We start from the raw sequence: 26,939 nt of genomic DNA, 5'->3' as shown, positions 1-26,939 counted from the left end.
ATGAAGCATGATTTATTAATGACAAAGCAAATGAATTTGTAGACTAATTCTGTCCGAGGTTACTAAGAAGTTAACTTCTACTATATTAATATTCTTTTAAATTTGCTTTTCATTCTTATCTTGTGGGGGGGAAGGAGAGGTTATAATAACACTGAAAAAAGGTTGTGCTAAATGCCATAGGTGGCATAGTTGCCAACCGTGGAATGAGCATCTCTGTGTACAGATAAGTTATTTTTGTAAAGATGAAGCAATGAATGCTGCTACTGTTGTTCATAACACGGATAACGAGTAAGTGCTAGAGTAAAAAATGTTGTTGCTTTTACAAAAATCTTAGCCCAAGTTTATCTATTAAATATTTTGATATACTATTGCCAACTACATCTGCAGTTCTCCCTTATTATATAAATTAGGTATCCCCAATAGCTTCCATGTCCAGTTTACAGAGTCATATCACTTTGTCTTTTTTAAAGCAGGTTTAAAAACTACTCAATCTGCCATTCAGTTTCTTAATTTGATGAGCTCAGGTGTAATTTCTATTTGATCTTTGTTGCGTTCTCAGGTTCTAGATGGAGCAGGTTTAGATGTGGATTTTCACCTGGTATCACCAAAACATGAAACCATAGTTTTTGAACAGAGAAAATCAGATGGTGTCCACACGTAAGTTTAAAAATGATAAAAGCTTCACTTGGCTAATTGTTTTTTAAACTATGCAACTAAAAGCTTATTAGTAAAGGCTTGGATCCTGAGTTTTGTGAAAGAAAATTCATGGAAGGGTAAGGGGATTCTTACTGTACACTCCAAAAAATCTTGTAGAAGATGGGAAGATTCTCTGAAAGATATGAAAAAAGGTACAGAGAACTGCAGTGGAAAGGGAGAGTTACTTGAAGTCTGTCTTTATGCATCTGACATATGTTAGCTCGGAGGTTCTCAAACTTTCTTGCTTCATAGTGTCTTTAGTGTCTCTGTAATTCTTTCATGGCATCCTGTGCCATGGCACAGAGTTTGGGAACCATGACCTTAACAGAAACGGTGAATTCACAAGGGTACTGTGAGATATTTTATATTTTTGAGGAGAACACAGCAATACTAGGCCAGTAATTTGTACAGTACCAATAGAAGCGAATATGTGTAGCTCAGGGTGGACTGTGGAGTCCTTGGGGTTCTCTGAGCTTGGCTGTTTTCTTGCAAACGTTTCATTACCCGACTAGGTAACATCTTCAGTGCTAGAATGGAATGGGGTTTGCTCTCTGTTTATATCCTGTGGCATGCCCTGCCAGTGTTGGTGGGGGTGGGGGTTTTGTTTTGTCCCCCCCCCCAGTTCCTTGATTAGGGTATTGTTTACTGCTTGATTGTATGTCTGGTGATAATCTTGGTGTTAATTTCAGCTTATTTGGGTGATGATTGCTGGTGAGGAGATGTTATGGTCTTTTGTTTTCCTTTCTATTGTCTCTTTTGAATTTGTGTAGTGTCTAACAGATGTCAAGTATTGCTGTTTTCCTCAACAATTTAAAATATTCCACAGCATCCCTGCAAATTCGCTGCAGCAACCCAGGGTGCCGCAGCGCATAGTTTGGGAGACATAACATTAGCTGTATAGTTTCAAAGTTTCAGAGTATTGTTATTAAGGGACTTGAAAGTAATATACTGTCTATATATTAAACTGCAATGTCTTATATTAACAGAGTGGAGACAGAGGAAGGTGATTACATGTTCTGCTTTGACAACACATTTAGCACCCTATCAGAGAAGGTGATTTTCTTTGAACTGATCTTAGATAAAATGGGAGATGAAGAACAAGATTGGAAAAAATATGTAACTGGAACAGAGCTTCTGGATATGAAGTTAGAAGATATTCTGGTATGTAATATAGCCAACCTTTGTGGAATGTATGGCTGCCTGTATTTAAAATGTTTGTTCTCCTCTTTTCCACTGAATCAAGAATGGTTGCAAATAGGGCAAGGTAGTAGCTACAGCACATATATCCCTAGTGATTACCTTAAAATTTACTTCAGATATTTATACCTGTATTTTTATTTAGGATTCAAAATGGTTCAAATTCAGAATGTTCTGAAAACTCCTATTTTTCTTTATGATGGAAGAAAACTTAATGAGGTAAAGAGGGTATATCTAGTTGGAATAGCAACACTAGAATAGTATGCCTATGAATATAAAGATGGGAACTGGCTGGAATATTGGGAATATTGTGAAAGCTGTAAGATTAAATAACTTCCATTCACCTTAGAGAACACTGAGATCAAAGGAATTTTTACCTGAGCAAGTCTGGCTGAAAGAGGATGATTTCTGATTCTACTTAAAGAACATTTTTTCTTAAAATTCTTCCAATATTTTAGTAGTATATAGTATGTGAAAAGCAGAAGAGTCCTAATTTCAGCTGCCTGACTATGCAAATAAAATACTTCTTGAGTAGAACATTGGAGCTAGGAATGATGGCCTGTGGAGAGGGATGGAGCACAATCTCAGTGTCAACACTAATAATAACTTGCAGATTTATCTTTGTTCTGATTTTTTCTTTTTAAAAATATGTTGTTTTAAAATTGATTTTTTTTTTTTACTAGGAATCTGTCAACAGTGTAAAGGCTAGGCTTGGCAAAAGCATTCAGATTCAGAACCTGCTCAAAGCATTTGAAGCTCGTGATAGAAACATACAAGAAAGCAATTTTGACAGGGTAAACTTCTGGTCTGTGGTCAACCTGGCAGTAATGGTTATAGTGTCAGCTGTTCAGGTGTACATGCTGAAGAGTCTTTTTGAAGATAAAAGGAAAACTAGAACTTAATAAAAGAGTTTCATTTAGAGCAATAAATAGGGGAACTGCAATACATTGATTAAGAAAGAGAGATGGCTGTTACTTCTCAGTTGTTTGGAATGGACAATAACATTCACATATGATTTTTAAAATTGTGAACAGAATGGCTTTTCTCTGACTTGGTGCATAATTCGTCTCTGAGGCCATTTGTCTTGCACAGAATACTGGAGCAATGTCAGATTTTTAATATTTGTAATTATATGTTTATACTTTTTGCCTAACTTTTTAAAAAAAGTAAATAATTTGGTTCATAACATAAAGATGTGTTTTCAGTATTTATGTGATTTAATGACCAGAGTTAAGTAGAATATGCTGAAAACAAGCAGTACTATTGGTCTGTTTAAGTCAAGGTTCTTGTGATTTATTCGAACTAAGACATTTTCAAAACTAATGAATATTTGAAAGGCATTGGTTCCAAACCCAAGCAGTTCATAGACATTAATATTCAATGAGTGGAATAAAATCCAAGTCACTAAGTCTATAAAGCAGAGTTGTTATTGGTTCAGTGGTATCAGCTACCTTTGTCCAAATTAGGAAATCAATATAGTGAATCAATCTTTACAATAATGGTTCAAAAGAGAAATTATATAATCTAAGTCCTGAAAGAAACATTTGTTCAAATACCATACTTAATTATGTACTGAAAGCAAACTTTTCCTCTGGATTATTTATGTAGAATTTTAACTCTGGAGTGCCTGGACATAACAGTCCTATGCTGAGTTGATGGGGATATTAATGTGTATTAGGACTGCTACTAGCAGCCCTGAAGTAAGATGGTGCTGCTTTAAGAATCATGCTCATTAAAGTTAATACAACTCTTTAAAGAGACACAACTTTTTTCATACAGTCATGGAAGCCTGAAAAAAGATAGGTTGCTTTAATGAACAGAATGGTATTGAGCTCATGTGAGGTGTGAAGCACTTTTTAAAATAATTTTTGAAGTGAGCACAGGTTTAATGTACACATTTGACATCAGGATTCACTGTTTACAGTTTAATCTGTTGACTTTGGAAGCTTATATCTTTTATTTGGCTATACAAATCAATCACTGAGAAATCATAAACATGGCTATCTTTATCATTACAATGTTCTCACTTTATAATGCTGTCAGACATACAGTACTCTTGAATTCTTTGAGCACAGTGAGAACTGAAATATTGGTCCATGCATAGAGTTACAATTATTACTGTAGATAATGGGGAAATGATTAACAAGTGTTCTGTTTCCATTTCTGGTAGAAATTTGCCCAAGGAGTCAGGGGATAGACTACTCCTGTTTTTAGTATCAAATATGACAAAGAGATTCACTGCCATTTTAATCAACTTTCAGACTGAGTATAGCAGAATGGAAATGAATATTTGATTTCACTATTCTGGTTATTTATATATGTGTGTGTGTGTGTGCGTGCGCGTATGTGCACGTGTACACATGCAAAGGCAAATACCAAGTAACATCATTCGATGGAATGAAATATTGCATTTTTGAATAACATTGCAGCTTAACTGAAGTCCAACTGATTTTACTAACATTATTTCTTACTAACACTTGTTGTAAGCCAAAAGTGAGATGTATTGTTTAAAAACACTTCAGAATTATTTCTAACTTTGTGAATTAAATTGTACCAATTGACAGAATGATCCTAAAAAATCTAACTCAAAAGCAAGTCAAACTATTGCTCGCCAAATTGTTTTGTGTATCGGTGGTCTGCTTGGGGAAGAAACGGTTCTCCCCAATGCTAATTTGAATGCAAGGAGTAAACTCCATACCTGTAATCCCAGCAATTTGGATACCGAAATTATTCTTGAATGTATAATTCATATCAAGTAACAGGCCATACAACTTTTCTTTCGAAATAATATACATAGTTAATACTTGAACTGATAGGGTCAATATGACCCACAGATCTTTGTTTAATTCCTAATGATAACTAACAATCCATTAATTCAACCATTAAAAATGAAACAATGTAGCATTTACTAAAATAGTTGAGGACTAAATGAGAATTGAGAAACATTCTAGAACGCCGTGAGGTACTCTCATAATTTTTTTCTGTGTAAACATAAAAGCATATCAACTGATGAGAATTAGTACAGTTTTAATGAATGTGTCCACTGTTTAATCTTTCATTCATATAACAGGTTTACATATTAATTAAATTTAGGTGAGCATGAGCACTGACACACAAGTGTCTTGATGCTATAGTAATCTTCATGAAAACTTCATACTATCATTCACAGACTACTACTTCCAGCAGCAAATAAATCTTAAAACTGATTCTTATTTAAGCAACAAAATGCAAGCATTCTATATATCTAGTAACATATATGCAAGTAAGGAGAATTGGGTTTTATTTCCGTATTATTAATCTTGCAGTTGAAACAAACATGCTAGTCCAATGAGGGTATTGGAATTCAGAAAATAAATGGCTGTTTATCTATAGCACTGGTAAAGGTGTTGTATAACATTTTGTACAAAACAAAGCTGTGAGTAGCTTTCTACCTCTAATATTTAGCTACAACTTGCTGTCTGTCCCTAGCTATATTATAGTTTCAACAAAAAATCCATAAATGTTGCTTAATTGCGTTATTATGTAAGTTTACTTTGGCATATGTTTTGTATGATACAATTTAACAGTGCTCAGGAATAAAAATTCTGCAAACAAAATATAGATTTTTATTGATGGGCAAAAGTGATTGTGAAATGGAAAAAAAACTAATAAAGGAATACTAAATCAATTGTGTATTTTATTTCTGTAATTCTCCCATTTATGTGCTTGGGGTATGGGTCCATCCTCCCCAGTCTGTGTGTGAATGGTAAGAAAGTATGGTAAGATATCTCTGTACAGCCTTTTCTCTCTTCTCGTCTTTCTCCCACCTATGCTTCTCCTCTTTTGTTCTCTCCTACAAGAACAAGATAATGATCTCTAATATTGAACATGATGATGGAAGAGAATAGAAGGAAAAAGTCAAAGGTCTCTGCACCTTGGATCTTTGTATTTTTGCTATTATTTAAGGTACAGCAACATTTTTAAACTTATTAAAATATACAATACTGTCATAGGCCAAAAAAGCAGAGTAAAACTTGTCCCTAGACAGTCCCATGCCTGGCTGGTTTTGTCCCACAAATACTCTGTAGACTCTGCATAACAGGCACCTACATTATTGGACCTAAAGACACTGGCTAATGCCTCTCCTGCCCTGCTCAGAAGATTCCTGCTAACGTCCTTACTTGGAAGATGGCCTTCCTGGTGGCTTGAACCTTGGTCAAAAATGCCTTATGTGTGCGCCACCAAGGAAAAATGGTTCTGAAACTTTACCCCTGCTCCACACTTAAGATCAATACCAATTTTCACAGAGGACTCAAGACAATGCCATCAAATCCCATTCATCCCAGGAAACACATTGGTATAAATCAGATGTGCCTAGAACATTTAGAATTTACCTTAAGTGCATACTATGGGAGTGGAGCCTATATGTCAGGATGCACAGGGAAACAAGTACACCTTAAATGGGTCAAGGAATGAGTTTGAGTTCCTTTGCCAGTAACCAACATCCTCAACTAACATCACAACTCAATCTATCAGAACAGCAACCTCAATAGCTTTGGCAGGGGGAATCTCAGGTGTCTACCTCTAGAGTGGCAACCTGAGTGGAGTCAACTATCTTAACTAAGCATTGTAAGAACAGTCAATTCACCAATGCAGAGGCAGCCTTCACAGAGGGTGCTTTAACTCTTACTGCCTTATTGCCTTCTGGCACTGGGATATTACTGTAACATATTCCCTTCCTGTCAACAACATTTTCAATGAACAAATACAGTACAGATAGTCCTCACTGACTGTTTACTCAGTGACTGTTCGAAGTTATGATGGCACTGAAAAAAAACTGCCCCTCGAACTTGCAGCCATTGCTGCATCCTGCAGTCACGTGATCACAATTTGAGTGCTTGGCAACCAGCATGCATTTATGATGGTTGCAGCATCCCTTGGTCACACGATCGCTATTTGCAATCTTCACAGCTAGCTTCAGACAAGCAAAGTCAATGGGAAAGCCAACAGGAAGTTGCAAGTCATGGTCACGCGATATTGTGCTTAACAACCACAGCCAAAACTGCTATCATAATAGGCACGGTCATGTGACATTTCACTTTATGACTGTATCACTTAGTGACAGAGTTGCCTGTCCCAATTGCGGTCGGTAAGTGAGGACTACCTGTACTTGGGCTTAACCATAAGTTACGATTCTGGATACCAAAAGGTGGGCCCAACAGTCCTACCTAATTCAAGGGCTCCTAGAGATAATTAGGAAATTGGCGTATTTATGTATCTGCATTTTACATGCATGTTACCTTATTAATAAAAAGGCTTTTTAAAAAAAAGATTATCTTATCCATGACATTTTATTAATAAAGGTTATTTTTTTTCTCAGTTGAAGTCAATATATTTAACTGAATGGGAGAGGGGTTTTCCTCAAGGGTAAACCCTGCCTCATGGCTTGAAGAGGATTTGTGAAGGCTCTCATATAATTCAAGCCTAATTAATGAGACTGTCAGCCTTGCAAGGTAGACCAGACAGGAAACATGGCCAGATTAACTAATTCTATTTCACTAAGATTACATTAATAGAATCTTGCAAGTCTGAAAGTATATCTCTCCCCCCATCTCCTTTACAGCCCAAGAAACTAGGGAGGGTCTCTTCTGGGCCTCTTGCCCTGCCCACATTCCTGCTGCAGGATAAGTTGCCTTTTATCTGACCATTCCCTTGGCTGCTTCTCTTCACCATGTCTCCCAAGGTCATTCCCAAATACCATTACAGAGACTTAGCAGGGTAGGTTTAAATAATAAGCTAAAATGCTTCTAAAGAATAACTAGACACACACACTAACTTTTATCAATCTAAAATGAATGTAAACTGTTCTCTCTTACTGATTAAGATTTTTTTCAAGCATTTTTGGCCCTACAAAAATTTTTTAGCCTGCCTAAAAAAATCTAGCACTGGGCTGTCATTTCATCACTTCTAAAAAGAAGTAGCACTGATACAATAAATTTGGGAGTGAATAAATATATTGCAGGTACAATCCTAAACACAGTTGCTTTTTAACAAGATGGGTGGTGACAAATTTGATATATAAATAAAATAAAATTTTAAAAATTGCATACAAGATTAGCCCTACCATCATTTACTGAAAAAATCCATAGAATTTACTTTAAAAAAATTAAATGAGAGCTGAGCTTTTGCTTAACAAATGCAAATAGAAACAGGTTCTTAAAAATACACACATTTAATGTTGATTTTGAATTCTAGAAAACAGTTCCAGCAATACAAACATGTCAACCACCATGACAAAATGAAAACACACATTCACAATTAAATTGATAGTTTATCACATTCTCTCCTCTACCAGATTCCAATAGTGATCTTTGCATGGAAGCCCTACTGCAAATACTGCTGGTGTTCAATGTGAATTACAAAGATTGCAGAAAAGAAAATTTAAAAACTGGTTGTGAGTTACAATAAAACTACATTTTGCATTCTTTCAAGAGACCAACATTTAAAAAGTAACCTGTTCTTATGAAAATATTGTAGCTATAGGCAAGGCAACTTTAACTTAATAGCTGAGATTGAATAAATGGAAGAAGAGACCCACATTTTTAGTGAAGGCAAGCAGAAGTAAATTTAAATTTTCACTTTTGTTAAACTAGGTTTTCTGAAAAACCACAAGCACTGGGCAACACATTTTATCTATTCTTCCTTTGGCTATATAAAAGGTGATAAAAATATGTTTTCCTTGATAATCATAACAGTATTTGTTTTTCAAACCACATAAATAAGTAGCAGAGCAGTATTTCATTGGACAACTTTTTCCCCAATTGTAATTTAACTTTTGTGTGACAATTTATTTTGTTGGCAAACCCATGTCTAATAGTAAGACACTTGCTAATTAAATGGAGAAGCTTCAAAATAAAAATATTTACTCTTTGGTTAAAAAAAACAACAAAAACTCAGGTAAAGGAAATTCATCCAACCCCAGTAAAAAAAAAACCTTATTATTTTACAAGTAAAATAAAGTTATCCATTTAAACTTGATTCATTTATAATAACAGAAGAGGTAATTTTGTAATAAAATCAGTATTGTTACTTCAAGTGGCAACATACTGTTCGTTGACCCTGTGCAATTAAACCTTTTGTTCCAACTACACTTATCATCACACACAAGAGGAACCTTAATGAGTCCTGCTGATTTTTTTTTTTAACTGGAAAGAAAACAATTTTACAATCAACATGTCACAAATTATTAGAATTCTTCTCTTAAGCAGAGCTCATTCTCAAATTTTCAAGTCTGTGCCTCAAACAGCTAGGGGTTTTTTTTTCCAACATAAACTGATGCTGCAAGGCTGTGTACAGTCCGACTGCTTCAACTGAGGAAATGTACAATGCAATCCTATACATGTTTATTTAGAAATCCTTCTGAGTTGAATGTAAATGATTTGAGCACTGCAATCTCAAAAACCTGGCCTGGTATAGCTGCACTGTTTCCAGGTATTTTTAACAAGAAAACTAGACCATGTATTTTTAATCCCTCTCTCTCCACTTAGAACTAATTTAGAGGCAACTATAAGCCTTGGTTTTATGTTTGATATAATCTATGTAAATTGTTCAAAAAGAGTGGGAATTTGCACAGGAGAGGGATAATGTGAACCTGAGAGGCACTCCAAATCACTGGGCTCCCATGTGTAGAACTGCAGCCTGAATTATTTTCTAAAAGCATTATGACATTAATGACTGCACTCACTGCAAGAACACCCAGCACTCATTTGACACATATTCTATAGTATGTGGCAAACAACAGCACCCAATATAGCCTGAGAAGAAATGCTGCTGTGTAAATACTGCAACTATTCCTGATAAAAGAATTATGGGATATATAGTCAAAAGCTGCCCAATCCCATAATTTATATTGCATAGGTCACAATCACACATATATACACATGCACACGTATGTGTATATATACACATGCAAAGAATATATTAAAAAGACAACAAAGTCTAGTCACAGAGCAATTTACAAGCTCAATATATATTTTTTACACTTTGCTTGAAAGATTTCAATATTTTACAGTCCTCAGCAGGAAGTATATACACTGCACCTTATGAAAATCTAGGGTTGTCAAAGTAGAAATAGTCTTTTGCAAACTTCTGGATAAGAAAAGGTCAAGTATCTTACTCAAAATTTGTCCTACTTACAGAAAATAGTCCCAACCCACAAAAAACATATCCATGGAATGTACTCTAGAGACAAGGCTTTTTGACTTGTGAACATTTTAAAGCAAATGAAATCCCAGATTCCCATCCCAACAGTCTAGATCCTCATCTTAAACACATAGGAATCCAGCCTTATTTTTTAGTTGGTAGGCCTCTTATGGTAAAATTTGTTCTGTTCAAGAAGTGTTAAGGCTAACTTGGTTTTTCATTTTTACAAATATCCATTTAAGTTCCATTCTGCACTCCAATGTATAAACTCTGCTTATAAATAGATAAGGGCAGTGCAGCAAATAATATTCAGCACTATAGTCATGAAGCAGTTGCCCCTTCCCATTCCATAAGATACTGAACTTCTCCATCAAGTGTAACCCGACGTGCCAAAACACGATACTTTTCACCACAAGCTATCCTACCTGCAGCACCAAAGTAACTGGTAATAGAGTTCTTGAGATGATTAAGCTGCAGCTCCTGATCTGCCAAATTATTCAGAATCTCTGTATTAAGTTCATCATATTGATAGTCATCTTTGCCTTCATCTTCTTTTACAATTTCTGGGTTCTGAATCTGGAGTGCTTTTCGTGGAAGGCGTCCTCTTCTCCTCAAGTGTGGTATCGTGGATGGCCAAGTTCTTCCTGTTCGTGTCCTTTTTCTGGAATCAGACAAACTGCAGAGCACACAAAATATTAATTTAGAATTTTACAATATAATAATGCCACAACAAAATCTATTGTACTCTTAATGGCTTCTTTGTCAGATATAGCACAGGAAGAAAAGCTGAATAACACTGAATCAAATGGAGACACAACTTAAACTGGCAGCATGATTTTGGTGAAAAGATTTGAGGCCACATTTCATTCATGGATTGGTGCAGACAATTTAACTCTCAGGATTTGGGGAACTACATTTCATATAGACATTTTATGTATGCTTATCTTTTACAACAGTAAATATACTCTTGAGTAATTTTTCTGCAGCATTTGTTTTACATTTATACTGCAGCTGATAGGACCTAACTTGATTCTTGCTTTGCATTAAGATAATTCTACTGCACAGCAAACATCAAACAACATTACTGAAGACATGACACATTCAGCTATGTTAGTGAAAGCCAGAGTGTACCAATGTGTAATTTACTGCTTTAGCTTGTCAATTTTTAAACTAATTTTTGCTCCTAAATTTGTCGAGCATTTGTAAAAGAGGAAAAAAGCCCCAGGTTTCTTGTAAGCTTGCAAAGAACGTGGATCTTCTCTCAGTGCATCTTATATATGCCACTGCCTGTGAACTCTCTATCAGCAAAAGATGACATAATTTACTGCTACTACAGCAATTCTATGGAAGGAAGTAAAAGGGAGGGGAGTCTAAATCTGCTTTCAAAACTGGAGGCTCCAGCTAATTAACCAAATCTGCTGTTGTGGATATAGCCCACTCCATGTTCTACTTTTGGAGGACATGCTAATGAAAAACATTTGGCAATTTTATCATAAAGAACCTCATGATTGCAGTTTGTTTATATTTACTTAAACATGCACACATATCATTCAGAAGTACACTCTCACTACACAGAGAACTAAATTTATTTTTATTAGAAGTTAACATAACATTGCAGAAATGTAAAAAAATATTCAAGTACGTAAAAGCCACACTTGAAATGAAACATCCTCATGTTAACAGCTCAAGATTGTATAAATTAAACATACTTTCTTCAATGTATCAATTATCTTTCAATTAAAACAGCACTATCAGTTCATACATACAGTGCATTCGGAAAGTATTCAGACCCCCTTCACGTTTTTCAATTTTGTTATGTTGCAGCCTGATACTACAATCGTTCAAATTCATTTCTTTTCTCATTAATCTACACTCAGTACCCCATAATGACAAAGTGAAAACAGAATTTTAGAAATGTCTGTAAATTTATTAAAAAGGAAAAACTGAAATATCACATTGGCGTAAGTATTCAGACCCTTTACTCAGTACTTTGTTGAAGCACCTTCAGCAGCAATTACAGCCTCGAGTCTTTTTCGGTATGACGCGACAAGCTTTGCACACCTGGATTGGGGGATTTTCTGCCATTCTTATTTGCAAATCCTCTCAAGCTCAATCAGGTTGGATGGGGACCGTCAGTGGACAGCCATTTTCAGGTCTCTCCAGAGATGTTCAATACAGTTCAAGTCAGGGCTCTGGCTGGGCCACTCTAGGACATTCACAGAGTTGTCCCTAAGCTATTCCTGTGTTGTCTTGGCTGTGTGCTTAGGATCGTTGTCATGTTGGAAGGTGAACCTTCAGCCCAGTCTGAGGTCCTGAGCGCTGTGGAACAAGTTTTCATTGAGGATATCTCTATCCTTTGCTCCATTCAGCTTTCCCTCCCCTGACCAGTCTCCCAGTCCCTGCTGCTGAAAAACACCCCCACTGCATGATGCTACCACCACCATGCTTCACTGTTAGGATGGTATTGGGCAGGTGATGAGCGGTGCCTGGTTTCCTCCAGACATGTTTAGAATTGAGGCCAAACAGTTCAGTCTTGGTTTCATCAGACCAGAGAATCTTGTTCCTCACAGTCTGAGAGTCCTTCAGGTGCTTTTTTGCAAACTCCAAGAGGGCATTCATGTGTTTTGCACTGAGGAGAGGCTTCCGTCTAGCCACTCTGCCATAAAACGTAAATCGGTGGAGGGCTGCAGTGATGATTGTCCTTCTGGAACTTTGTCCCATCTCCACACAGGATCTCTGGAGCTCAGTCAGAGTGACCATCGGGTTCTTGGTCACTTCTCTTACTGAGGTTCTTCTCCCCCAGTTACTCAGTTTGGCCAGGTGACCAGCTCTTGGAAGAGTCCTGGTTGTGCCAAACTTCTTCCATTTGAGAATTATGGAGGCCACTAGGCTCTTGGGAACCTTCAGTGCAGCAGAAATTTTTTTGTAGCCTTCCTCAGATCTGTGCCTTGCAATAATCCTGTCTCTGTAGGCTCTGCAGGCAGTTCCTTTGACCTCATGGCTTTTGCTCTGGTACAGTAGGCATTGTCAGCTGTGAGGCCTTCTATAGAGAGGTGTGCGCCTTTCCAAATCATGTCCAATCAATTTAATTTGATTACTGGTGGACTCCAATCAAGGTGTAGAAACAGCTCAGCAATGATCAAGAAGAATGGGAGGCACTTGAGCTAAATTTAAAGTGTTGTTGCAAAGAGTCTGAATACTTATGCCAATGTGATATTTCAGTTTTTTCTTTTTAATAGATTTACAGACATTTCTAAAATTCTGTTTTCACTTTGTCATTATGGGATACTGAGTGTAGATTAATGAGAAAAAAAATGAATTTGAACGATTGTAGTATCAGGCTGCAACATAACAAAATTGAAAAAAGTGAAGGGGGTCTGAATACTTTCCAAATGCACTGTATATTATAGGTGTGTGCTTGTAATACATGAAATAATGCTGTACCTGTAATGCTTGGAAATACTGTTTGAGGTAGTTTCTTTTGTACTGGCAGCACCTGTGGACTCCACATCTGAGGTATTGGATGACTGTGCAGTTCCATCAGATCTTCTGAATGATGTCGTGTTGTTATGCAATAAAAATTAACAAATATTACAATTTCATGTAACCTAGCAATCAAATTGATAAAGGAGTATACATTATGGCAAAACCAGATTTAATCAGTCAGAAGTGGCATAATTTTTGTCTAAGTTTGAGATAAATACAAGTTAAAATCCCACTGCCAAAACCTCAAAATGAAAACAAGTTCTTAAATTGAAGTTATCTCCTGTCTTATTAGGCACGGAGCAGGATATTACAATCCCATCTCTCATTTAGAGGGCCAGTTTTTAAAGAGTTAAAGTTGTATGCAAGTAGTCCTCATTTAGCGACAACTGGGATCAGCAAAACGGTCATTAAGCAAAGTCATCACTAAACAAAACCGTGACTGTGCTTATGATCTTACTTCAGCTTTCCTTTGCTTTACAGACCTGCAAAGGTCATAAATGTGAGGACTGGTCATAAAGGTACTTTTTCACCACCATCGTAACTGCAAATGGTCATTAAATGAGGCAGTTCCTAAACAAGGACTACCTGTAGAATGATAATACAGCATAAGCAGACAATATGCATCTGTTTTTGCTCCAAAGTACAAAACTCCATGCTTATTTACAGAATGAGAGTTTATTTTTTTACAAGGGCATCAGTGTCTCTTCTCTTTTCTGCACACTGATTGTCTCTTTTCCTTTTTTTACTCTGTTGTCTCTTTCATCAGATCTCTCTCCAAATTGTTCAGATTAACTTCATTATAAGAAAAAATTACTTACCATAGGGGAGTGCAAACACCTTACATTTCATCACATATGCAGAGTAGATATATAGTAATATCTGCTTTGATTGTTTGAATGCAAAGGTGAATGAACAAATAAATAAATAAATATTTCCCCATACTTACCCAGTAGTGCTAGGAGAATCCAAAATAGGGGATTCTTGCACTATAACGGGTTCCTTTTCCTAAGGAAGGAAAAACATAAGATTTTTTTTTCAGATTCTGTAAATATTCAATTCTTTCTGTAAACATTAAAAAGATAGTTTACCTTGTTCATTTTTATTCATTAAACTAACAAGTAAACCTGAACACCACTTACCAAAATAGATGGCTCAGACATTTTTTGAATCATTTTTCTAGTATATGGGCCAGGAGGACGACATACAGACTTTTTCTTCCCTTTTCTTTCTACACCATTAGTAACTTCCCTAGAAAAGAGTTTTATTTTTAAAAAATAATATTGGTCTGTATTTATTTACAATTTAATTTCTGAAATTTCCTTTATCAATTGTATTAGAATTTTGAATGTTTATGAAAATTAGAGCTCTAAGAAGTGAAATATAAAAGCACTATATGAATAAAACTACACCCCATTAGAACCAGAAAGGAAAACCACTATCAATTTACATTTCTGCAACTAATATGCCACTCAACTTCCCAAGGGGCTCTAAGAAGATTACAAATTATAATTATAAAAGTTCATCAGTCAATAATAACCACAAAACCTTCCAATCTGTCATCACAGAGAGGAAAAACAATCAGAATTATACCAATCATACCAACCAACTGCAAAGAAGTGACCTACCCTACCAATAATCTCCAAAGACTTTACCAAACAGCCAGGTCTTAGAGACTTTCCTAAAATGCCAACAGTGTTGATCTGACTGGCTGCAGTGCTATTCTAAACAAGAAGGAACAAAGTAATAGAAAAGGCGCATCCTTGTATTCCCTAATGATGACAATCCTTCGAAGATTAAGGGTGCTCTCATTAGATCTTATTGAACAAGCACAACTGCTGAGAGAAGGGAGTCCCAAAGATATTTAAGTCTCAAGCAAGGTAAGGTTTAGAGGCAACTATGAGCACCTTGAATTGTACCAGAATCCAAGTGGCAAACAGAGCAGTTCTTACAGTTGTAGTGTTGCTTGGATATGTCAAAAGACTCTTAACTACAAGAGTCATTGCATTCTGGACCAGCTGTAGTTTCTGGGTAGTCTTCGAGGACAGCCCCAAGTACAGCAAGTTGCAATAATCCAACTGAGAGGTGACCAACATGTGTGTTCCAGGAACAGTCATAATTGTTGCACAAGATGGAGTGGTACAAAGGCCTGAGCAGAAACTGGGAGTCCAAAAGAACCCTCAGATTATGAACTAATTTAGCTCAGGAGATCACAACCCTCTTCAGAATGAAAGATGAAATCTCACTAGTCTCAGATGCTTTGCATGTTCACATCTACTCTATTTGCTGGGATTGATCCTAAGTCTGTCTTTCTCCATCCAGATGTTCACAGCTTCTAGGCACCCCAACTACATCTCCTGTTCAGCCCAGGGTCAAGCTGTACAGCTAGGTACTGTACATACTGATGATACCTAACCCCATACTGGCAGTTAAACTTCCTCGGAAGTTTCATTTAGATGTTAAATAGGAGGGGAGAGAAAACAGAGCCCTATGGCACCCCAGAAAGGAGAGTTTTAATGCTCAACCTTCTCCCATCACCACTACCAACTGGAACCATCCCCAGAGGAAGGAGGAGAACCAGTACAACATAGTAACCCTGACTCTGAACATCCAGAAATGTTTCAGACAGATACCATGATCAATGGTTATCAAAGGCTGGTAAGAGATTAAGTAGAACCAGCAGGACTGTATTAATCTTATCTAGATCCTACTACAGATAATCCAAAAGAGCTATCAATTCAGTGTCATGTCTTGACCCAATATATTATTCAGATACTATCACCCAAGTAAAGTAACACAGAAATGCTGAAAAGGATGTTGATCATAATAGAAGGCTGTCTTACTATAATCTAAGGAAAAGAAATTTTAGTGTGGATAACAGAGATGAAATATTCTGTTTTCCTCTTATATTATTAAGCTGGTGGTCTTTTTGCCTAATACAAAACAGTACATACTTCGTATGTGGGAATATGTGGAACACAAACATAATTTGCAACTGTGTCCTTGAAAGTTTCATATCCCACAAGGCAAACTTTTTGTGCTGTGCACATATTTGCAAGAATTGTGCAAGTCTTTTTTAAAAAATTGATTGGATTATCACAACTGTCTGAAATTTAAGAATAATTTATTAGACAATATTCCTGCATACTAGAAAACACGACATTTCCATTCATTCTCCCTGGGATAGGCTTTTCTATTGTAGTAATACAGGGTATCAGTTTTCCTCTACCATATCTGTCCTAGCTCAAGATTTTAGCAAGAAGATATGTTTATTTTTCTAGGCCGCTGACCTTAAAGAAGATAACCTATAGCCAGCTATGCAGTATACTCTACTGCAATATACTCCTATAGCCAGTTATGCAGTATATATCTATCTTTGGTGCTGGATGGGGTGGCACTGCAGCAGACAGACCCAGTGCTCTATCTGGGGGTCCTCCTAGACTCATGACTCCTGCTTGAAGAGCAGGTGGCAGTCATGGCTGGAAGGGCCTTTGCACACCTTTGCGTTGTGTGCCAGTTGTGACCCTTCCTGGATCAGGAGGCTCTGCTCACAGTCACTTGTGCCCTAGACACCTCCAGATTGGACTACCACAATGACTCTACGTGGGGCTGCCCCTGAAGAGTATCCAGAAGCTTCAACTGGTGCAGAATGCAGCAGCACGGGAAGTAACGTGTGCTCCTAGAAGAGCACATATTACACCTCTGGTCTGCAAGCTGCACTGGCTGCCAGTCTGCTTCTGAGTCCAATTCAAGATCTGATTTTGTGATGGAATGGAATTATGAAGGCCAAGCTCAGGGAGATAAACATTTTCTTAGCTCACCAGAACTGCGTGGGAGGAACAAGAGGATGAGACTGGCACCTCTCTGAGGAATTCACACTGTTGTGGCTGGAGGACCTTGGGGAACTGGGGTTTTAGTCTGGGAAGATTCTTGCTAGAGGTTGTAGCTAATAAACATAGCTGGACTGAATTGGCATTGTCTCCTGGAGTTCCTTGGGCTAGGCCTGACAGATTTTAACCTTTAAAGACCTTCATGGCATGGGAACGGGTTATCTGAGGGACCATCTCTCCCTGATCACATCAACCCATCCCATTCAATCTGGCAGAAAAGGCATGTTGCAGGTACCTTCTGCTGGGGACTTATGTGGGTCCCAGGAGGCAGGCCTTCTCTGTAGTGGAGCCTGCCTTATGGAACATTCTCCCCCCACCCCGAAGTCAGGTTAGCTACATCCCTATTGTTTCGGAAATCCCTTAAGACCTGGTTATGTCACCAGGCCTGGGAGTCCCAGGGAACCAGAGACATTCTGAGACAGCTCCACTGTGGTTGATATTTTTGCTCTCTGTGTGGTTTATATACAGAATTTTAAACTTTTTTTATATATTTTCCTTTTTAACAATGATTTTTTATATTTTTATAATGATTTTTATGTATCTGTGGTTTTATTCAATTGTTGTATGCCGCCCAGAGTCACTTTTTGTGAGATGGGCAGTTATATAAATTTGATTGATTGGTAAATAAATAATGTAATTAATATAATATTAATATAATATTCCTTCCGTTTCCTGATGAAGCTTCAATCTGAACACAGCAAGCCATTTTGCTCAAAACACAAAAGACAGGTTTTGAGTTTGCTGCAAATAATAACAGACAACTCATCTAACTCTTGGCCAGTTCTGTACTAACAAGATCACATACAGCTTGTATTTGCCAAATACTAACTTGATCTGGATAGATATATCAGTATATATATTTTGTATTACTACTTAACAGTACCTACTTGGATTGAGTTTTTTTATGGAACCGAATGTAAGGACAAAAGCATAATAGCTGTTAGAATTATCTCTTCTATGTATTCTGATTGCCCAAGCTCCACCTTGGCTTAACATGGGCAAACCTATACGCTCTTGAATCCCTAGCCTTTAGGACTCTGCTTATTTCCAGTTAGTCTTTGTTGGGAATGTACATACAATACTTCCAGCTTCTGTCATTTTATTCAGTTCTAGTCTATTTACCTGTGATCAGGCACAGGCTTAGATGATTTTCTGCCTTTAATTTTGAACTCGTGTGAAGTTCCCTCAGGCTCTTTCTCAGCCTTAAAAGCAGCATTTGGTGGGCAAGGAGGAACACGAATTCTTAAACCAAACAAATGTTTTTTCTTCTTTATTTCCTTCCCAGACATAAACCTGCATTTCAAGATATTAAATACAAAACATGAAGACAAAATTCATTTCTTTAGATATACAGAGAAACCAAGATCCATTTATTAACAAATGTATGGCCCTACTCATAGCCTGTTCAAATGCCAACATTGGGAAAAACATAGCTAAAAACGTTCATTTAACTTTTACCTCAGAAATAAAACTCTGAGTTAAACATTTTAACAATTCTGCAATAACACATTCTGTTGCAACTACACGTTTTTAGATAACACTTCAAAAAACTTTAAAGAATATTATCTGATTGGACTAAAGGAAATGAAAGAGAAAATTGTATAAAACCCTTATCAACTTACATGGTCTTGTAATCATTTAATGCCTCTAGAACATATTCATATCTTTCAGATTTTGGTGTGTCTGCCAGCTGTAAAGTATCAAGAAGTGATTTAATCTACTGAAATGTGCGGTAACACTCATAAGCACTAATACTTAACAGTTCAAAGAGAGATCAAATACAGTAGCATTCTAGAATTCCTTCATGTAACAGGCGAAAATTATATTCTAGAATACTTACTGTAGCATATTAACAAATAGAGGGGGAACAGAAGTTTAGTTATCTTCATTATTCTAGGAATAAGGTATGAAATAAAATTATATTCTGTATCTGTGCGAACTGCTAAGTATCACTTGTGTTTATGGGTGTAGTTTTAATAACAAAATATCCTTTGGTAAAATGTAAGCAATCTGCATTCTGTGTCTGATAACAAACATTTTAATACAAGAGTTTGCTGAGGAATAATTAAGAGAAAAAATTCAGCAGGACTCTTTCTATTGGGAATAAACAATGGAATGAAATGTGACAAGGCTACAAAAGAAAAAAATTCCTAATCCACAGCAACTTCAGAAAAGCAGTTGCCAGCATATCTTTCCAAATGTCAAAATTTAGGGCTTACAAACGAGAATCTAAGGAGGAAGATTCAGAAGTTCCATATATGTATGCCAAAAAAAAAAAAGTGATTCCTTTCATTACCGGTCACCTGTAGAATTTTTTTTTTTTTAATTTTAATTGAAAACTCTACTTTAAAAAGACAAAGTTGTTCTGAAATTCAAACTTCTATCAGTCACAAGACCGTGTTTTATGTATTGCCATATACAGTAGACACAGTATGTGGATTATGCATAACTTTCAAATCTTAGATTTTTTTATATACAATAAAACACTCAAAACAAATAATTTCAGAAACAATAGGTTGAACTGTTAAAATATCTATACAGTTTAATATTTTGATCTTCTGAACTACAGAAACGTATGAACAGCATGAATATTTCAAAAACTTACTTCACCAGGATGGAGTCGATCCCAATTTTCATTAATGTATGTCATGAGTTCAAGTTCTGAATCAAAATATTTCTTTTTATGAATAACACTTAGGTTGTAAAGGCATAGATGTGCTATATCTACCCTAGAATTTAGAAGTTTTAATAACAATTAGTAAGTTTTAACATTTTACATGTATAAACATTAACTATTTAGATGACAGGAACTATTGCCTGCCAGCAATCAGCAGGCCTATTTCGTTAAAAATCCTGCTTCTTTGATATTTTGTTTTTCACTTTCTCAACTGGAACTAGAAAGGAAGAGGACAATAAAAGTAATATATCCACATTCTAATCACTTGTCCAATGTCCATTCAAACAGTGGAAGCACAAAACTATCTTTACAGAGATGTACAATGAAATATTGAATATTTTTACCCAAGATCCACTTAAGTTGTACTTACCATTGCAAGGGTAAACGTTTGAGGTATTCTGGTCCAGAACTACAAACTGAACAAATGAATGTATAAAACCTTTAAAAAAGTTTAAAAGGCATATTCAGTGCTGTGAACATGTTTGTTTCTAATCTGTACTGATAGCAATTCATTTTACAAGATATTTAAGACCACAAAAAACAAAATTATGCTTACACAATTAAAGTACATCAATGAGTAATGTATAAAAGAAAGTTTTGAAACCAATAGCTAAAAATGTGGGCGCGTGTTCTTATCAGCCTTTTGAATGTTTTTACCCCACCATTAATCTGTATTTCTTTAATATATTTAGAACTTGTTAAGGTAATTATGGACATCTGTAACCATCCTTTCTATGATGAAACTGAACTCAGGGCAGACTATAAATACAAAGACAAGCCTAACAATGCAATAAAACAGTAACATATTTATTAATACATCGGTGTAAATAGCACAGCTACAATCATGGAGAGCATAAATGTATGATTACAGGACTGAGTACAGTCCATCCCACCAAAGGGGAAACCTAACACACAACAGAAGATAAAATAAAAACATCTTACCTGTCACCATACAGCATTGGCTTTTGGAGGCACTGCACACAAGCCTCATGGAACCATTGCTTACATTTGCAGCATTGTAGCATCTTTAAATACCAGCTTCATTAATGATAAGAAAAAACAAGGATTGTTATGCAGCAAATACTCATTGTAGCAGAAAAGCATTAAATATGGCTATTATGAATTTCAGAATGAGCTAAAGTAATTTATTTATATATGGTAGACAATGTCATATAAAAATAAAATTCCCAAAATACAAACATGAAAGTTGCCATGTTGGCAGCTTTCTGATCCATGAACTTAGAGCAAAATGGAGTGTCATCATATTTCATGTTATGCTCAGTTAGCATTTCTTAAATTGGCTGCCTTAAGAAAAATAAAATGAAAATTACACTACTACCAATTTTATGAGAGTTGCTCCTGGAGATTTATCTTGGTCACTGTGCATTCATTGATACTTCTGCATTTTGCAAACTTCATGTTTTTTAAACATAACACAAAGGCAGAATTTATACAACAAGCTAAGCCAAAATCAAACACTGTTTATGCTTTAGCACAATGTCTTAAGCCAATCACCTTCTAACTTTATTCACTGAAACATGGTCCAAGACTAGAGTTTAGCTGATTCCCTTTAATACAAACATCAAAAACTCAAGAGTAGAAAGTATTCTGAAAGCCTGATACTATGTTAGAATATGGTCAATAAAGCTGTTCTTATGGAATATTTATGAAACATAACATGTGACTCTCATGCATAGTCTCAACAAATAGAGAACTTAGAAAAAATTGAGTGAAAGTATATTTTCATAAGTATGTCGACTGCTTACTCTCCAGGACCTCCACAGTAGCAATAACACTGTTGGGCATTTGTTTTATGGCCAGCATCCCATTCAAGGTCAGCTACATTGTAAGGCAATGTTTGCTTCATAACTTGCAGTGCTTTAGCATTTGGTCCTTTCTTAAGTGCGCCACCTCTCTGAAATAAAATGCATTAAAGCAGCAAATGTTACTACCCAATGCCATACAAAAATCAATTTTCAACTGCAATTACTTTCCTAAGTAATCAACTTACTTTTGTTGTTGTTGCAAAGACACACTGCCGGCAGAGCCATTTATCATCTGAATCTATCACATTAGAACTGATATTTGGTGTGTGACACAGCTGATGATAACCTGAATTTTTTTTAAAAAAAATTTTTACTCTTTAAGAAGACATAAAGGGAGTTCTGTATTTGTATGTCTTTCTGTCATATGTTAAAACCCACAACCAATTTTTAAATATTTTAAATTAAATGTGATACTACAAAGTACAATACATGAGGGATTGAGAGTAGCATAAATGTAACAAACATCAGTAGAAATACCTTTGCACTTAAGATTACACACAATATACTAATACATTTTAAAAGTTTCTACACACTAATTTTTTTAAATTACCTTGACCACACTTATCACATATAACCATTTCATTGGGTGCTTCTGAATATTCCTCTTGACATATTGTACAGACCATTTCCCCAGTTTCAGTAGCTCCTAAGACAACAAAAAGGCATGGCTTCATATTGAAGGAATACATTTTATATTTTGAAGGCTGATTGCTATATACAAAAATGATTAGATTAGTTGTAAGTCCTGACATAATATGATTTGGGTTTTGTTTTGCATAATACGTGAACTCAGCCACTCTGGTCTGTAAACCATGACTTAGAACAATGTGTGAATTCAGCTGGTATTGACTGTGGTGCATTTGAGATCAAGAGTTATAAAAAAGAAACCTATGGATTCTATAAACCCAGCCTCTTATCTGTCTTTGGGCCATATGTTGTCCACACAGTTTTTGTATTCAGCTGCTGCTTCCCCTTATAATTCTCATCTCTCCTCAGAGCAATTACATTTCAGGCTCCCCTCCCTCTCTAGCAAATCACCACTTCAGGTAAGTGGCAGCTGAGGAATGGTTAACCCTTTCCTCGTGCCTGCTGTATTCAGCACCTCAACTGGAAGAAGTTTGGAAACAGTATGTATAGTAGATCCAGGTTTTACATCAATCATGAAAAGATTAAATCATCATCATCATGATGTAAGGTTCTTGCCTGTTTGTATGTCCTTCCAGAGAACCCAGGACTTGGAACTGTCTTCAAATATAATGAAGCAGCTCTGCTTAAGTTTGTTTATCTGAAATAAAAGTAAATTTGCAGCTGTAATACCAATTTGCAGTTTTGTCATAAGAGTTTGTGAGCTAGTAAGTTTATTAAAAATGGATTACCTTTTTGATAGTTCCAAGATAAAATAAGCCATCTGACCATCTAGCTAGGACATCTTGACCTTCTTCAAATTTGCACACTGGCTTTTTGGATTTTTGTCCATCCCGTGAGGAGAGTTTGGTCAAGGATGGTGATTTTTGGTTTCGGTGCAAAGGAGACCGCTTGTGGACCACTGAATTACCCACCCCCGTAGAGTCTCTAAAATATAGACATATACAGTGAACATAAGCAACTTCTAAAACATTAAAGGCTAACATTCAAATCAATATAAATTTAACTGGGAGTGGGGATTATAATTAATCTACAGACATATCTGAGACAAGAAGATGAAGCCAGTACTGTATGTAATTTTTTTAACCAGAAAATTTATTGTAATTTAATATACATTGAAGAAAAATCCCATAGGCCTAAATATTAACAATTAAATCTATGATTTGAGGGCTTGTTATTTCTACATTGTTTATCTAATCTGCTAAAGATGTGCTTACATCTTGGTTCTCTCAGATATTGTCTCAGTATACTTCAAAGTCTATTAAAACCTTGCTACATTAAACTTACTACATTAAAAGAAAAAGCACTTTTGGCTATCATCTGAAACCTGTCCATGTAATAATATACATTATGTAAAAGTCATTTAGCAGTTGGTTATTAGCAAGCACAGTAGTTTTCATTTTTCATGCACAACACAGTATTCAACCCATAATCATTTCTCTCACTATGCAAGTACAGTGTTCCCTTAGTTCACTGAGCCCTTGTACAAACACTGAAGCAATACATCATAACTAAGGCATTTGCAAAGATATGAAGAAAAATAAACACTGCCCCAATTCTTTTTAATTTTGCCATAGATGAAGGTTCAGAAAGCAAGAATTCAAACAAAAGTGTTACTTCCAAATTCAATATTCTATTCCTTTTGCAACAGAAAGAAGAAACACAGGAAATGTACTCCATAAACTTTCTTTAAAATTCCACAGAACAATTCATAAACAATTAGACAAAGACTAGAAACAGGCTATTAAGGAAATAATTAAATACTGTATATATTTTTACAAATATTATCAGGGACAGACCACTATTTGCACAATATGCTAACTCTTGATTAACTGAGTTAATCTAATTGCCTGGATTCGTACAAAGCACTGAACTTTATTGGGTTTGCACAACACACTAACTTACAAACCAGTCAATCACATTTTGAACTCATTTACAATGTAATAGAAGTCTGAAGGCTGCATACTCATCTTAATGAGCAAGCAAACACACACACACAGCAGAACCAGTGTCTCTATTAGCTAAGTGTGATGGTTATCTGTGACAAAGTTATACCTGGCTGCCACACATTATTTCATTCACTTTCAGCATGTCACCAGTATATCCCAGTTACTTAGCTAGATTTTTCTTTCCCATTTCTTCCATCCCTCGTAAGCTCAGTCTCAATCAAACAGTTGATTAAAATTCTGGAAAAGCTTATTGCAATTTGTTTGCTTACATTTGTGGAACTCCAGTTCTTTCTATCCACATTTCTTGACTGGAATTACAAGACTTATTTTGATTGCCTAGAAATACTTCTGAATGGTGAGAACTCCACTTTCCTAACATGAAAGATGTCACTTGGCTAATACCCCACAAACACTGAAAGGAGCAAGAACAGACTTAAAAGGTATAACAGCATTGCCAGGAAACAAGAAAAAACAGGAAATGGAAAAGTTAACATTATAACCCCCCTCCCAAAGTAAATCATGCCCTTTCCTAATAACTTTTGCTAAGCTAAAAATAATCAAATATTGTAATCTTCCTTCACAGAGTAGTTGGTCTGGGGAGAGGTTGTGTCTTTTTTGCACCTTTTATAAGCTTTATAATAGTACTTTGGAAATGTGACTGCATCACAGATTTATCTAAAAGGATAATGATGCAGGCTTGGGTTCTTAATACATAATTGTAGTTGTTAATGTTGACATTAGAAGTACACCACTATTCAAATACAATTTGAAAGGTAATTAGTATTACCTTTAACATATCAGCAAGTTGAAAATATGCAACTCATTATATCAGAAAAGTTCAGCTTTGGAGGAGGGATCAAAAGCCACATATGATTTTTTTGTGATGTGCTGAGGTCTACACTACAAAGTGCTGTGGCCAGGACAAAACCAAAATGGTATTCAATTTCACATTTCAAAAATATAATTAATATGGTTATTCCCCATGTAGTTAAAAATTAAGAATTCTGAATTTTTGGATACACTTCAAGAAAGTGCTGGGGACTGTACTGAAAGCCTCAGGGGTTGCAGGTGGCCCTGAAACCTCAGGTTGTTCACTCCCCAGTGCACATGATCAAAGTTGCCTTTTCATTTATCAGTACTACCAAACATTTTTTCTTCTGACTCATAAACCCTGATCCCATAACACATTTAACCAGATCAGTTACAAAGCAAGCAACTGTCTTTGCATGATGTGCTAAACTTGATTCATTTTAACCTTGGTCAATTTTTTTGTGTAGCTATCATGTGTTATCATTTTGTGTTAAATGTGTTATCATTTTGTGTAAAATGATATGTAATTCATCTTAGAGGTCATAGTTCAATATATTGTATAAACCTAAAAAGTAAGTTAATTCAGTAATCAGGTTAAACATGCTGTGAAAACACACACAGAGGGGTACATATAGTAGTTGTAAAACAAAGCAGGAGAAAGGGGAAAGAGAAGCCAGCTGAAATTAAAAAATACACAACACTGCCTAATAGGACAGTGCTAAAAAATCATTATGCCTAGGCCCTAAAATTAAAAGTACAAGGTAATAAAATAATGCATAAAATAATAAGAACTAGTATGCTGGCATTATTACAGCAACAAATTTACAAACCCCTTCTTTCGGAACGACCTCTTTTTATCGACCCTGGGGACAAAACGAAAAGATATTTTGGGTCCCATTTGCAGACCGAAATGATGGCAACGCAGAACTTCCTCAATTTACCTAATGCGCAATAACACAATCACCAGCGAAAGATTCTCGCCTTTGTTTGGCTTGCCCAGGACACCAGAAGCCCCTCTATATATAGCCAACCACAGATACGGTTCATGTTGCATCATAGGAGATGCCCACACCCACCCCACACCTCCCTCCGCCTACAAAACTCGGCTAGTGGGGCAAAATGTCCAGGCGGTTGCACCCTCTCGGTCCCCTTCCCGCAACATAAACGGACTGTGAGAACGGAAATGCTGTAATCCTCTTTTTTTCCCCCCTTCAAAATCAATAGATGGCGGGAGGCGGAGGTCCAAAAAAGCCGGGAAACGGGAGGGAGCCGGCTTTCCTTCCTCTCGCCCCCGACCCTGCCATCATCGCTGACTTCCCTCGACCGACTCCTGCTCCGCTCGACCCTTCCTCGCTCACCTCATTCGGTCTCTCCAGTTGGGCCACTCGCTTCATACAGGGAAATCAGTGCGCTCGATGCGCTCTGCCCGAGAAGCCGCCCTTCGGCCGGGCTTCTCGCCGCCCTCCAAAGGGCAAACGCGCGCGGGTGAGGGGAGAAGGGAGGCGAGCAAGGGGCTCAAGCCCGAGGCAGCCTCACGGGCAGCCCGGCTGCACAACAACCCTTCGCCATTTTGCTTTCCCGCGGA

The 26,939-nt window shown here is 36.5% G+C and overlaps 2 protein-coding genes across 7 annotated transcripts in view; one reads left to right on the top strand and one right to left on the bottom strand.

Annotated features, from left to right (window-relative positions):
* The window catches only part of TMED5 (transmembrane p24 trafficking protein 5), a 6,830-nt gene extending 1,270 nt beyond the window's left edge, over positions 1 to 5,560 (top strand). The window contains exons 2-4 of the mRNA XM_007420275.4: positions 560 to 657; positions 1,683 to 1,857; positions 2,577 to 5,560. Of these exons, the coding sequence (XP_007420337.1) occupies positions 560 to 657; positions 1,683 to 1,857; positions 2,577 to 2,795 (492 nt within the window). The 3' untranslated portion in view covers positions 2,796 to 5,560. The remainder of the gene's footprint in view (positions 1 to 559; positions 658 to 1,682; positions 1,858 to 2,576) is intronic.
* Positions 5,548 to 26,939, bottom strand: MTF2 (metal response element binding transcription factor 2). 6 transcript variants are annotated; one of them, XM_088154357.1, is made up of 17 exons: positions 26,713 to 26,939; positions 26,185 to 26,217; positions 24,814 to 24,956; positions 23,327 to 23,522; positions 23,154 to 23,235; positions 22,501 to 22,596; positions 22,136 to 22,236; positions 21,891 to 22,039; positions 21,067 to 21,162; positions 20,495 to 20,563; positions 20,053 to 20,176; positions 19,070 to 19,137; positions 18,570 to 18,740; positions 14,700 to 14,808; positions 14,507 to 14,565; positions 13,519 to 13,623; positions 5,548 to 10,750 (listed from the first exon to the last, which is right to left on the bottom strand). In XM_088154357.1, the coding sequence occupies exons 3-17, from the start codon at positions 24,921 to 24,923 to the stop codon at positions 10,396 to 10,398; spliced, it is 1,890 nt and encodes a 629-aa protein (XP_088010483.1). In that variant the 5' UTR covers positions 24,924 to 24,956; positions 26,185 to 26,217; positions 26,713 to 26,939; the 3' UTR covers positions 5,548 to 10,395. The 6 variants fall into 6 exon arrangements, with proteins under 6 accessions (XP_088010483.1, XP_025020059.1, XP_025020049.1 ...); XM_025164291.2 differs by lacking the exon at positions 24,814 to 24,956; XM_025164281.2 differs by lacking the exon at positions 26,185 to 26,217.

Source organism: Python bivittatus, unplaced genomic scaffold, assembly GCF_059951505.1.
Source record: "Python bivittatus isolate LINGU-HERP-01145 unplaced genomic scaffold, Pbiv_v1 ctg000700_np1212, whole genome shotgun sequence".
Classification (NCBI taxonomy): domain Eukaryota; kingdom Metazoa; phylum Chordata; class Lepidosauria; order Squamata; family Pythonidae; genus Python; species Python bivittatus.
Note: the sequence above shows the minus strand (reverse complement) of the source record. Positions and strands in the feature narration are given on the sequence as shown.

Excerpts from the sequence above, each read along its gene's own strand:
- MTF2 (XM_025164281.2), bottom strand. The coding sequence starts at position 26,748 with ATGAAGCGAGTGGCCCAACTGGAGAGACCGAATGAG. Across the intron at positions 20,564-21,066 it reads CCAATGCTGTATGGTGACAG|GTTTTATACATTCATTTGTT; the intron begins GTAAGATGTTTT and ends ACTTTTTTAAAG. Across the intron at positions 20,177-20,494 it reads AAACGTTTACCCTTGCAATG|GGTAGATATAGCACATCTAT; the intron begins GTAAGTACAACT and ends TCTAAATTCTAG.